At 32.6% G+C, this 15,495-nt stretch overlaps 1 protein-coding gene and 1 pseudogene across 1 annotated transcript; both read right to left on the reverse strand.

Annotated features, from left to right (window-relative positions):
• Window positions 1-496: 496 nt before the first annotated feature.
• On the reverse strand, window positions 497-1,391 carry LOC121259606 (annotated as a pseudogene).
• A 3,608-nt stretch (window positions 1,392-4,999) lies between these two features.
• LOC121260723 (WAT1-related protein At1g09380) lies at window positions 5,000-13,194 on the reverse strand. The gene is given in 6 exon segments (XM_041162713.1): window positions 5,000-5,284; window positions 5,866-6,017; window positions 6,610-6,768; window positions 7,017-7,452; window positions 8,518-8,580; window positions 12,723-13,194. Coding segments are annotated over 6 exon segments (1,131 nt in total). The 5' UTR covers window positions 12,899-13,194; the 3' UTR covers window positions 5,000-5,139.
• Window positions 13,195-15,495: the final 2,301 nt, after the last annotated feature.

Below are 15,495 nucleotides of genomic sequence, written 5' to 3' on the forward strand. Positions count from 1 at the left end.
GTTGTTTGCACTGTATAAAATTATTGTCCCCATATTTGACAACTACTCCTTTTCACTATAAAGACCAGGCATTTTTGCTAAACCAGCATTTAAAGCACTTGAATGTATGTGTACTGAAATATGAGATCAATTGCACCACAATCCAATCCCTAGAAACCAAGGCATCCCTACTAAAAGACATACGCCAATACAACCTCAAGTATCCATGTAATTAGCCAAATGTACGAATTAGCCTTTTAACATAAAGTGGGGAGGAATTAGCCTTTCAACCATATCCATTGAAGGGGAGCCCATAACAAAAAGAATCATGTATAAAACTGTGAATTGTGAATTATTTAGAATCTACAATGTCAAATGCCAAATGCCAAATGCCAAATGCCAATTCCTATCATATAGTAACAAAGATCTAAACACGCAGAACATTTCAAGATAGTAACACATGAAACCAAATAACAAGGGCAACATCCCCTTTGACCAGAGAATGCTGCTAAAAAAGTTACTGAAGATTTCCAGATCTCTTAAGCTTGCAAGAACACATAAACAAGAAAAGAACAATTACTAACAAATGCATAATATAATAATAAATGTAGAATTAAACATGATTAGAACCTAACCTTATTACAAATATTGTTGGAAAGCCAGTCAAGTTCCTCACAGAGCCATTCCCCTAAAGGGGCACATGTGTTATGGATATACTTGCAATAGCACTGACAACGATGACCAATTAGCAAAGTGAATATCCTAACAGTGTTTGTGTGCGTGAGATAGGGCGGGAGAGAGCGAGGCATAAATATACCAGTGGCGTTGTCGGAAGGAGTGAAGACCAAGTTTATCAGTGATCTCAGCAGCATTCATTGCATTTGGAAGGTCTTGCTTGTTTGCAAATACAAGTAGCACATTCTCCCTCAATTCATCCTACAAATTAAAAATAAAAATAAATTAATAAAACCCTAGACGTGGTTTATAACAAAATCTGCAACCTATACTCAACAACACACTGTTTACGGTCTTGTTTATAATATAAATGAACATGCCTACCTCATTCAACATCCAGTGCAACTCATCTTGAGCCTCAACCACACAGTCACGATCATTGCTATCAACCACAAAAATATGCCCTGAGTGTTTTGGAAGTAATGTCTCCACAAAGGTCGAATCTGTATGTACACCACACAAGACTCATATACCACAAAAGAGATTATATTAATATCATATAATAAAGCTTTACATGAAGTACGTTACCATCCAAACAAGATCTACCTTGGAAGTAAGAAATCACAAATCAAATTCATAGGATAGACCCCTCCTACAAGTTAGAATGAATTGGCTTTCCTAGGTAGTCAATTTTACAGGAATCAAACCAGAATCAAACCAACGGCTAGAGGAATCATTAATTAGAAATGGATAGCCTAAAGAGTATGGCATTCTCCCATACTCATCAAAAAATGTCAAATAAGAAAAAAACATTCACAATAAATAAACGTATATATTTAAGCATGTATAAATACATACATATGCCCATGTGTATTATATATGCAACAATATGGATGGCTTTTCCCCATTAGCCAAGGAAAAAATTATAAAAACAAGTTGCACAAGTAGTTGTAGCTTATGATTATGTTATGAGCATATGGAAGAACAACAAATCAAAGAACAACAAATCAGCACAAGACCGTCAATAAGCACCTAAATCATAAATAACCATAACCATACGCACTTCATTCAAATACAAATATTCATAATACACACATCACTACTCATTTATGTTTGCCATAACATAGATAGCTTTTCCTCTTACAGCCAAAGGAAAAATTGAAAGACAATGTGATTCAAATTAATGTAGCTTATGTTTGGATTGTGTGCTAATTGGTTAGCATCTAATCAACGCAAGGCTATACATAAGTATATTAATTTTTTTTTATAAGTGCATAAGCACATTAATCATCAACAATTGTAACTACAACATAACTCAGCCCTGCACACATTCTTGCATACACATAAAATGTTTGCTAGATATTGAATATATTTTCCTCACACATTAAGGAAAAACTAAAATAGAACACGGCTAGTAGATATAGCTCTTGATTTGTTGTGTATTACTCAGGAAACAATTAATCAGCATAAGACCGTCAATGAGCACAAGCAATGCAAAGAACCATGTTTATTAAATAAGATCAAAATCAATACATAAGTTGGTTTTCAAATCAGATTGATTAATGCATTAACATAGGTTTTCAACAAGACCTATGGATAATGGGTCTTGATTTTTAATCTTGTGCTTGGAATTTATTAGTTTATTCAGAATAAACTTACAGTGAAATAACCGAAAATCTAAAACAGCTCGGTTTATCTCATAAATGATATTAAATCCACAACACTAAGAAGATATTTACATTACATACATGAACGCAATATATCATAAATTAGATCTACGCAACTATTGCAAACAGATGTAGATATATGAAAAACAAGATCTCATTATTTAAACTAAAGAGAACTGATTTTTGTGAATAAATGGCCCTTACTACCGATTGTGCTTTTCACATTTTCTAAGAACAGAAAGTAAGTATGTAAAACACATCCGATCTGACAAATCACATCTGAACGAGTCCTACATGCAAGTGATCTATGAGAACTTCAAAACCAAGATAGAAACATTTCGCACAATGCACACATCCAACTGGGTTTGCATAAACTGCACCAAAGCTATAATATGAAATTTCAAAAACCCTATAAAACATTCAAATCTAGAACGGCAACCAAGATTCACAAACCAAATGGATATGGACTCAAATTAAAACATAAACCCTAATATAATCTATCCATATCCAAATCTAAAAAGCGAGAAATGCTCATATGGCTAACATAGGAAGCCAAGTTGGGCAGATTTGGGAGAAGTTGCCCTTTGGGAGAGAGACACGGAGATGGGGAAATGAATCTGGGGAAGGACGGTGGCTGTGAAGGTTTTATATAGGGGTCGGAGATAACGGTAATTTTGACGTCGTCTATAAACATTTCTAGGGTTTGGTACGGAGAAGGTATTGGAACTAAAATTTTGAGTCTCAATCTTTCTCTCTCTCTTCTCTATCTTTTTTGGAAAGTTAAAATTTGAAAATCCTATAAGTTATTTTTCAAAAATCTAAATTATTAATTGGATGAGTTTTTTTTTTGGAAAAAAACTCAAAAATTAAAAAAATGATTTCTGATTAGAATTTTAAGGTTAAATATGTTAAGACATAATAAATTATTAGGCCGACTAATTGAGAAGAAGTTTGATCATTACTATAGAAAACTTTTAAAATAAATATAAATAATTAAATATAATTTTTAGAAGATGATCAATTTCAAAGAAGTAGGTGGACTTTTTAAACTATTTAAACACATATTTACACATGAGACCCACAAGCTTTTGATCATTATTTCTCTCAACACTTTTTAAACTAGTCAAATATATTTGGCTTCCTTTTTAATTTTTAGGTCTTCTTTTTGTGACAAGGTATTCTTAGATAATACAAATATTATTAAATATTTTCTTTCCAAACATCACTAAAATATCTCATTTTCAAACAATCAATGAAATCATGTCATTCCATTAAAAATAAATTCTAATATTAAAAAATTATCATCCATTTTATGTAAAGTTGTAAAATAGTTGTAAGGTTATATATATATATTTTCCTAAAAATATGCATATCGAGAGAGGAACCCTTGAAATTTATTGTAATTAGAAACATATATATTTCATAATTTATTCGACTTATGTTTAGTATTGTGAAATTAACACTTGTCCTAAAAATTTAAACTGATAGGAATATGTAGATTTTATTATTTGTATTATATTCTTAATACTACCTCTCACCTATGAGCCAATCTTTTCCTTAATGAGTGAGCTCAACACATGAAATATTTAATTAAATATGGTAGTGTAGAGTTAGGGACTAACTCATGACATTTGCTCTGATACCATATAAAATACAATTTGCCCCAAAACTTTAAGTTAGGTACCGTTTTGATAGTGAATTAAGATGAGATGAATTGAGATAAAAGTTGAAAGTAAAATAAAATATTGTTAGAATATTATTATTATTTTGGGATTTAAAAAATTTAAATTTTTTATTATATTTTGCGTAAGAATTTGAAAAAATTATAACGATGAGATAAAACACTTTCACTATCTAAATGAGATCTTAATAGAAAGAAGTAAATTTAATTATTTGTATTATATTCTTAAGATAGAGTCTGGCCTATACGTGAGATGAAGTATTAAGAATATAATATAAATAATTAAATATACATTTTTCATCAATTTAAATTTTTGAGATAAATAATGATTTGCAACGTTAACTGTGTAATATTTATTTCGGTCTAATGTAGTACTGTTTGGTCGGTTTTTGAATTAGCTGTCCAACGTTACTACCAAACTGATTGCAACTATTGTTGAGCTGTCTTTTCTACACCACAAACAAATACTTGGTAATCTGTCACAATTTAGTCACATTTTTATTGACCACCTTCAACCAACATTATCAACCAAATTAGGACCTAGATAGGATTAATTTCTATTTTTTTTTTAAATCTCAATCTAATATTATTTATTGCAATTCATATAAAGTTTCTGAATTGTATTCAATATTCAATAAACTTTTTGAATTGTATCAAAATGATGTTTTTCGGACTTTTTCTTAAGATGTATTTTTTAGTTTATTTGAGATTAAAAAGTAATTTAATATATAACAATCAAACTATATAATTTTATCACTAAAGTTTTTTTTAAGGTTATTTAAGATTTTTTTAAGACTCCTAACGTAACTCTAAAGAGACTCTTAAGCTAGAATTTGTAGGGAAAAAAAATTATGCGAGGAATATTATTTATGAGTGCAAATTATATATATATAGACAGTGAAAAGTGGACATATTTAATTAATTTATTGGAACTGATTGTAATTTAAACTTCAAGATGGGAACATATATATATATATATATATATATATATATATATATATTCTGCATGTAAATAATATTGAATTGGATTACGGTTTGTCTCCTTGTTTCTCTTGATCTCTAGGCGCTGTAACATCATGATAATGATGATGGCCATTTGATTTTCCATTCAAGTACTGCAGCTCCAAGTCATGATGATCATGCATGATTCTCCATCAATATCTCTTGACCTAGCTTTCTTGATGCTGCTGTCTCTTCAATGACACTCGGTCTGATCATCTCCCTATTCTTTCCCCATAGAACAGCATACAGCCCCATCACAATGAGAAGAGACCCTAGAGCTCTGAATTTACCACGTAAATTTAGTACCAGAAAGTTGTTTGATCAGTGATTCACCTTTTTTATAATTAAATACATGGGCATGTGGCACAAGTAAAAGATGTAGTACTATATATAGTTTTGTTGCAATTCAAAGGTCTCGATCAAAATGCAAAAGAGATAAGACATGTGAAATGAGCCATACAATATTTGTTAATCATGTTATTGTAAACTTTTTAGACTAGTCTACAACATTGAATTTGCAGGCAACAAACAGATCGAGATAGTCCGAAGAGATTTCCACATCATGTGCAGAAATTAAGGTGCCTTCGTTTAGATACAGAAATACTATCAACTCATCTTATCTCATCATTACAATTTTATCAAATTTTCATACAAAATATATATAATAAACAATTCAATTTTTTAATTCAAATCTCAAAATAATAATAATATTAAAAAATAATATTTCAACAATAGTTTATTCAACTCATTTAAAACCATCTAATCTCATCTCACTATACAAACGAACAGCCATAAGACTTATATATCAAAGTGAATTCAAAAGAATAAATGACTGAGAGGGAATTGCAGATTAGTACTTACGTTCCAACATATAATTGCTCACGAAGCAGAGCCCAACTACAAATGGCAACGACGACAAGCAACAAGGGGCTGAACACCGAGACGTAGAGAGGACCTTTCATCTGTATAGCCCATGAACTGAGTGCAAATGCTATTGCAGAACACACAATTCCCTGAAATCAGCATTATATATATATATATATATATATATATATATATATATATATGGTTTTCAAATCAATAACTTAAAAACTATATATCTCCAATTCACATTCACAGATAAATTTATGGTTTTTAAATCAATACCTTAACTTCGTGATCAACTCAATCAGAAAAATTTTCTGAAATATAATACAAAAATTCTGATAGACATAGTCATCACCGTTTGTCCCAAAAGTTTAAACAAACAAGAATATCAAATATATTTTATTATTTATTTTATACCTTTAAAACTCTCCAATATCACCTGTAATGGAATATTATGATACTACGTGAAATCATCACTAGATTTAAAAACTTAAGATGATATGAAAATGTAGATTTTAATCATTTATATTTATCTTAAACACAATTAATCCAAATTATATAAAAATGGCCAAATTTTGTGAATTGAACGGGGATTGTATATCAAACTTGGCAAAGCTAATTAGCCAGAGGTATATCTAGGAAAACTCGTCTAACAAATTAAGGGAAAGAAAAGAAAAACCTAATCGTCTAACAGATTAGTACTGTTATTGACAAAGTTGAGGGAACCATATTGCATACTGCGTAAAGAGAAGCAATAAGCCGGACAGGATCGCTCAATGACCATGCAGAAATGTCGTGTTTGGAGATTAATGCAATGCACCCACACTCAATGCTGGCCATGAAACACATCAGTGTGGTGTTTGTGAAAGGAGCTGGAAACCTCTCGCTCATTCTTGCCTGCAGATCATCGAAATTAAATACAACAATTAGTACAAATTAATGAATTAAAACAGAAACTTGCACTTAAACTAGAACCAACCGTATACGTGATACATACATATATGTATATATATATATATATATACACACCCAAGATCTGAAAAATTGTGGATAAAGATTAATTTGGTGAAAGCTTTAGACCTGTGATCATCAGAGCAGTTAAAGGAATGGATCGAGCTCATGAGACTGAGATCAGTACTACTCACTTGGAGAATGAACCACATTGCCCAAGACAGGGAACTAGAGATTAGGAAAAAGGGTCCCAAGATGAAGTTCCCCAGCTGGCTACTGGAACCAGAACTCTTGGTTTCCATATTCTCTGCATAAGTCCAGTGAATGCTGGATTCGACTATATTTATGGTGTGTCCATGGTAGAATGACAGTAAAAGAGCCCCTCCTACGCATAGCCCACATATTCTTGCCTGCCAAACATATCATCAACTTGAAACTTTTACTTCATACAGAAATATTATTGCTCACGATCATGAGTACTATGTAACAGTGATAAGAAATAGAAGGTAGTACCGGAAAAGTACAGCAAGAATGAAAGTGAATGCTGGAAGTGTATTCGTTAATGCGCACCCGATTGTTGGGCTCGAGTATTTTAACCCTACAAAGTATAAAAGTTGGTTGCCTGTCGCCCTGCATGCATTTTAAGCTAGGACGGACTACGTACTTTGTAAGAGGAAAACCGTAGTCCTTTGTAAAAGGAAAACCAAAAGTTATAACTTACTTACAGACACTACAAAAAAAAAAGTTATTTGTGACCAATTTTTTGCAACAAAAAAGATTATTTGTGACGAAAACAAACTCATTTTAGCTGGAAATAATCATTTCATTGAAAATAATTGGTCCCAAAATAAGTTCCTTATTGGATACAAAATCAGTTTCATCTCATGATCTCATCTTATCATTATAATTTTTTTAAAATTTCACGCAAAATATAATAAAAATTTAATTTTTTAAATCTCAAAATAATAATAATGTTAAAAAATAATATTCTAACAATATCTAAAATCATCATATTTCATCTCATCTCACTATCCAAACAAGGCCTAAATGTTTATGCAATCTACAGTGTTCAAAAATTGTATTTGGATAATATCAGATATGATAATAAGCTAGGCGCTGCCCACGTGATCATCATGTGCATCTTTCTCTTCAATGTTAGATCATCTAATTACAACTAATAAAAATGATTTCTGTTCATATAAAACATGCATGTCGAATATCAAACTACTGCCAAGCAATGAGTCCAGATGGGACGGTACTGGGGCACAATAGAAAATCTTATATTATATAAAAATAATGATGGAGCCACCGCTGGTAGCTCCCGTTGGAAGTTACCGCTGGCTCTATTGTGTGTTTTTTTATGTGTTTTTTTAATTCTTTTTTTTATATAGATTTTTTTAACAATTTTAAATATTTTAAAAAAGTAAAAAAAATCACAATATTATTAAAAAATACTTCTTTAATCACGAAGTAAAATAAAAAATGTTTATGATTGAGGAAATGTTTTTTAATAATATTTTAAATTTATTTTATTTATTTTAAATATTTAAAAGTATTAAAAAATTTCTATAAAAAATAACTAAAAAAAAACACATCAAATAACACATGTTAGAGCTAAGCGGGAGCCACCAGCTAGCAGTACTCATTATATAATATATAGAGGCAGATCAATTAATTAAAAACTTACGTACGTACCCTGTTAAGGAACACAAAAATATCTGGAACAAAATTGGTATTGTAATCTTGGGTCTCTTCCTCCTGATCAAGAAAGAAGAATATATAATGAATTGAGCAATATATTAACATATATATTATTACTACGTTGAGGAAGAAAAGAGCAAATTAAGAGCCAATAATATTCATGATCAATAAAATAATTCGCCCCATAAAATCATAGAGACAGAGTTATAAAATGATTTTTTTATTAATACACTTTTCCTTTAATTTGTTTGATATATATTTAATTGGTTGCAGAAATTAATATTCCTTGCACAGTTTCCTATTATCAAGTGAAATCAATGGCAGCAGGGTGACAAATAAGGCTGGAGAGATCAGATATATATATATACTAGCGGTTGGGCAATGTGCGAGGCACATTTGCCCGGTTGAAAAATAACTTATTTTGTAAAATATAAATATGTTTTGGGTTAAAAAAAAAAAAAAAAAAAAGGTAATCATAAGTAAAATAAGTAGTATATAGAGAATTTTTTATGAACTTAATTTCTGTACCTAACAAGTGAAAAGAGATGTGGAGAATTTTTGTGATAGTGATAGTACTTCACTGCATAAATCGAAGCAATCTAACCGAAGAAAAAAAAAATGAGAAGTTGTAAAATGAAGGGTTGGATTTAAATCTTAAAAATTTTAATGTATCAGCAGCAGTCTCGTCCTTCATAAAACAACACACGTAGACATCATATCCTTAGATATGATTTGGATCGATGTATTAATAGTAGTGACATGATTTGTGAATAGTAATATATAAAATTATTTGGATTAAGATGTTTTATTTGGTTTTAGAAAATGAGAGAAAAAAAGTTAAAATAAAAATATTATAAAAGTTAAAATATTATTGGAATATAATTTTTTAATGTAGTTTTTGTTTTAAAATTTAAAAAATTTATATTTAAGAAAATTGTAATGATTAGATTAACAAATTAAAAAATATTTTATATTTAAATAATATTTTAAAAAAATATATAAAAGTTTCTGAAAACCTAAGAATCTATTAATTTCTTCCTCGAACTTAATAATTTGTTTGAGAAGAGATAGATTGTCAATTCCCTCCTGACCCACGTTTGTGGTTATTCCAGAAAAGCAACTTTTTCATTCATTTTTGAACGGAAAATTACGTGGGTATATCTGTATATGTCCACCGGTCAACAAAATATAGAAAATAACATATTATCATACATTAATAAATAAGTTAAAAATACTTATCTTTCCCTTTTGCTTTCCAATACTTCACATCACAACTAATTAAATAATAATAGAGTAAATAAATATGATTTTTTGTGATATAAATAATTTTTCTAGCTGCTGATAATTTGTTTATGATTTTTTGTATATATTATTTTTTTGTAGTGAATTTATAATGATTTTATTAATTTTTTTTTCTTCACGTTGTCTCTCTCTCTGTGGCCCGATTCATCCGCACGGGCCGTTCTTCTTCAGCCCAGCCCAGCGCCGCCGTGCGCCGGCCAGCCTCACCGCCACCACCGGGGAGTCCCTCTCACACCGACGACCGACCGAGGCACCATCGATGTCCACCACGCGCAGCCCTATCTCTCCCCCGCGGAAACCCATCCGAAATGGGTTTCTCCCATTTCTCTCAACCGGCGCTGCCGTACGCGGCCACCTACGGTCACGACCACCACAGGCGACTCCCCCTCACGCCGGCGATCAACCTAGCCACCATCGATATCCCCCACGTGCAGCCATATCTGTGCCCTGCGGAAACCCATCTGAAATGGGTTTCTCCCATTTCTCTCAACCAGCGCAGCCGTACGCGGCCACCCAGGCCACCGCACCTCCACCACTTCACACCGGCGACAATCTCTACCAGACCCAGCCACCATGATCCTCCCTTTCCCTCTCCGTCGCACACTGCGATTCATTCGATTGAGCCGTGAAGAAGAAGAAGACGACGCTGCTGGGTGGGTTAGATGTTTAATATTCAACTAAGAACGACGCCGGATTAAGTTAAACTGTTCATTACTGTTGATGTTATAGACACTTTTAAGATATAGGCAGATATATATAAATATATATATATATATATATATATATATATATAAATCCCGCCTAGCTGTCTAAGGATGATTTTCAAACACTCATGCATGTCAAAACAAGAAATGCAGCCAAAGACAATTAATTTGAAAACACTTTGATCAGGAAAACCTAATGAGCAGGATCAACTGAAATGAGAAGGAGTTGAGCTTGAAATTAAACGAGCATGCAGTGTTAGAATATTTTAAATATGGGCTTCATTTGATTGCACATTTTATAAAACGGGTTAGACATATATATAGCTCACAATGATATTTTGTTTTAACCCACTAAGTTGAGTGATCATTTGGGGTTTGTTGCACCTTAGTAATATAGGATTATATCCTATTTATATTGTGGTATAATTACGTATGTAGGCCTAGAAAATCAAGGGTCTTGATTATAGAATTTTTATAGACCCATATTAATTTGAGTCCTTAATGGGTGGACTCCATTAGTTTTCTTTTATAAGAGGCTAGGTCCCTCCTCCTCTCCATATGTCCATTGGCTTGCCCCATTGATAGCTGATAATTTGTGAGGAGCAAGGAGGAGAAGATCTACCTATATGCATTCTGCAAACATGGCTTCCGCAGGTATATTTTCACCATTCTCGTTTTCAGCATTATTATCTTAGATTTTGATCTCTAGCATGTATTTTTGTGTATTTTTTACATGCAGTAGGTGTGAAACATATAATATAATATTAAGCATAAGTTTCTATTTTGTAGAGACAGCGCCTGATCATCAGATCCATTAAATCTTGATGTAGCCAGCACTCGTGGTTAACCACGAGTGCTGGCTACATGCATGCAGGAGAAGCCGCCGTGTAACTCGGCATCTCATGTCAGCACTGAGCAGGCCCGTTAGCTATAAAAAACTTAACTTGCGTTCCACGTGTCAAGGACTAGAAAAAACTACGTACGTGGCGAACATGCCTGCATGCATGGCCTCTATCCTGCCGTAATACAATTTCCTTTTTTATTCTTCTTGGTCATTCTCACGTTTTCCAACAAGTATACTCAACAATATCCTTCAAGGAACTTTCTAATTGATTGCAATTTCAGAACTTTCAGCACGTTTTCCTCCCAAATAGTAAATGCAATTCTCAATACAGAGTTACTACCAAGAACCTATAATGAAAAGTTCCAACCTCATCTCTACAGTGAATGTCTGCAGACAAATTGAATTAACAAAGGAAAAAAAAAAAAAAAACCATCTTGTACATACGTTACTTTTTCGAGTTCCATGCATTAATCATGATTTAAGAAAGTCGGGATATGATCAGAAAGAATAACTGCATGCGTGCTTTTTGGAGGAAAGGTCCAAAACCCCGCCAACGTCTCCAAATTAATTAAGCAACAAACAAGCAAAATGTGACTAAAGCAAATCCGAGCATGCATGCGAGAACCCGCGAGGAAGTATTGCATTTCTCAACAAACCAGCTTTTACTGCATGGTGAACTGAATTCTAGAAGTGATCAGAGCTAGGGGCCTTGTTATAGCTATAATATAAGAGAATACAAAAGGCCAATTAAATGATGGGCTTTGTAAATAGTCATTTAAAAACGGAGCCGCGCGCAATCATCAAAGACATGCGCGCAATTTGAAAAGCTTTAGGAAAACCTAGCCGAAGACAAATAAGATAGTATTGAATCTTCTAGAGTGCACGAGACGTTATAATTTGCTGCTCATTAAATGTATTAATCTTAGCCAAATTGAATGAAAAGGGAAGAAGAACGACAAAAAAAACTATCTTTACGATGAGAACTTTCAACCTCATTCACTACGAAAGGAACTGATTATATATATTAACAGTCAACCTCATGTACGACAATCGATCTACTGAAAGAAATGAAAAAAATTTAAAAACATGAATCAAACAAAAGATCAAAGAAAGTTGTGTGTGTGTGTGTGTGTGTGTGTGTGTATATATATATATATATATATATATATATATGAAAATTGAAGTACACATTTCAAGAAATACAAGAATCAGAAACATGAGTTGACTAATTATGGAAGAAAAGTCCAAAGAAAAATAGACATGCAAAATGTGAGTGAAGCAAATCCATGCACACAAGAAAACCGAAACAAAGTTATATATATGGCGATCGCTAGTTTTTGAGCTTTTACCACTCCATGAAATAAGCAAGGGGAGCGATCGCCATGGTGGCGAAAATTTGCCGGTAGGAGACGAGTACAAGTGGGTGCATGCCGGATTGCTTGGCAAGCATTGAGATGATGTTCATCCCTGCATACCCAACTTGCAGCAGAACGTTGGCCAAGAAAGGCATAAGATCTCCGGCCATTGTTTCTTGCACTGTTTCTCTCAGCCCTACCACTCTTTCTTATGATCGATAGAGATGGCGATCGATGTAGGTTTAGAGCTGAGAGATAGCGAGAGAGAGAGGCAGAGAGATCAGTTCATGGAATGAATGAGAAATCGAGAGGCCATAGATATATAGCGGAGAGCTGCAACAGAAAGGAATTAAAGATCATAATCTCGCATGGAAAAAAGCTAAGAGAGACCGTTGAAGATTGATATGTGGCAACACCTGGGCATCGTGGGAATTACGACACTAGTGAATATCGCCACCAGTACAACTGCATAACGGCGCTTTCAGTTTTTGTCCTGTGCTGCAAAAGCTTAATTGGTTATGTACGTACGTTCAGACTTCGGAGGCTTCAAGCAACCAAATTCCTGTGTGTGTATTACACACACGTACGTGTGTATATATATATATATATATATATATATGTGTGTGTGTGAGTAATGCTATATAACATACTAGTCTCATCCTATTTTAATCATACTAAGTAGTATATGACACATTTATCACCATTATATAATAAAGAAGCATGGAATAAATCATCATTTAATGGTGATAAATATATTACATCATACTTAATAAGATAAAAGTAAGATGGTAGTATGGTGTATAAAATTTTCATATATATATACATACATGCATATACAAACACTAGTTAGTGAGGAGCTACGCGCAAGGCACGCATATATACCTGTTGCACATTGTACCTGGTTAAAAAGTAAAAATACATCTTTTATTATATTTTATTTAAAAGTTTAAAAAAATTGTAATAATTAGATGAGATGAAATGAAATCAACTTATTATTCAAACATGACTTAAGTTTTATCAATGATTGGTTTGAGATGAGTTGAGTTATCCTTAATCAAAGTGGATAAAGTGACTATCTGTCACTCCACAATAAACAACAAAATGAGAATTGAAATCCATATATACAAAATTGAAACATGTCATAAATTTATACAAATTTAAATAAACCTAATACAAAATTAAGAGAAGTGATAGGTCCATACAAGTTTGGTGGATAAGCAAATTACTTACCTCGTAGCTCTGCTTCTAAAATTTCATTTTACAGTTTGTTATTTATACGAAACACTAAATTCATGCCATGGAAATAAAAAAGTGTTTCTAAATTTATACGAAACTCTAAACACAATTTGTTACTTTCTAAGAAAGCGCTTCATGGTATTCTAATTAATTAAAATCATACCATAGAAATAATCTAATAAATATTTGATTATACTGAGATTAATAGATAGTAATATTATTTAAAGTTCATAACATATTCATTGATTTTCTATTTAAGCTATAACATAATAATTTTATCAAAAATATGAAAAAATAAACAATGAAATTAAACAGACTCCATAATACTATAGGCCAATCATAAATTTAATGCTTAGTACTATACTTTGAGATATACTTTAAATCCCTTGCGTATTTTCTGTAAAAAATAGATCTATAGGCTAAATATCTATTCAATTAACAAAGCCCCAGTAATAAACTATATCATAGCAGTTTTATGAACATACATCCAAGTCTAACCTAATTTAAAAACATAAAAACACAAGTCTCATTTAAAATCTAAGCACAACCCATGTAAATGACCCAGGGTTAAAACATACGACTTGCCATGTACAACTAATGGCACAAACGTAATTACTCAAATCGATTCTTCAAGAGGCTTCTACAAATTCTAAGGGCCACGGGTTGAAGGTTGTTTTTGTAATAACAAAAAGCATGCATGTACCTTTTAGGAAAGCTGAAAATCAAAAAGGGAAATCTGAAACATAAGGCATGAAAAACTAAAAGAACCAAAACACCTTCACTAGAGTAGGGAAAATCGTGCGACAACGGGATTTAAAGCTCACTAGGGAAAAATGGAAGAGTGATGACATATGTGGGTGGTTGATCGAGAATGGGCAGAGGACGGCGGATTCCTGGTGGTTGAGCCGAGATCAATGGCAACAACAGTTTCTGGTGGAATTTGGTTGAGGAAACATAGTGAAGAAAGAGAGGGAGGAATCAACGGGATCTTACGAAGAAGAAAGGGATGCTGTGCGTGGTGGATCTGGTTGGCCGGAGTCAAAGTCGGCAGTTTCTGAGTTGCCGCGCGAGTGGTGTTCAAACTTCTCTTTAGTGTCTTCGGTGATTGATTTCGGCAAGGTGGGTTGGTGGGAATGGAGACTATGGTAGCTTTGTGGAGTTTTTTTTTTTTTTTTTTTTTTTTGTTTTGCTGTGCAAGACTCTATTGGGTGGCTGGAAATTATGGGAATTTGCTGTCTTGGAGAACATGGCACTTTTGATTGTGTCTGTCACACGGTTTACCATTGGTTTGCCGACTTGAAATTTAAATAATCAGAGGCTCTCTTCTTCTTCGACCTTCCCCCAATTCTTCTTCTTTTTTATTCGAATCTTTTTGTAGCATGGTTTTATTTATTTATCGTTAATATTGTATATGTGCATTTTTATGGCAGCCCATCGAAGGAATATTGGAGAAGGGATACAATGGATAGGATTTCCTTTTTGATTATGTTTATTTCTGTACAAATTCGAGTGATATTTTTTGTAATGATTT

Source organism: Juglans microcarpa x Juglans regia, chromosome 4D (assembly GCF_004785595.1).
Source record: "Juglans microcarpa x Juglans regia isolate MS1-56 chromosome 4D, Jm3101_v1.0, whole genome shotgun sequence".
In the NCBI taxonomy this organism is placed as follows: Eukaryota; Viridiplantae; Streptophyta; class Magnoliopsida; order Fagales; family Juglandaceae; genus Juglans; species Juglans microcarpa x Juglans regia.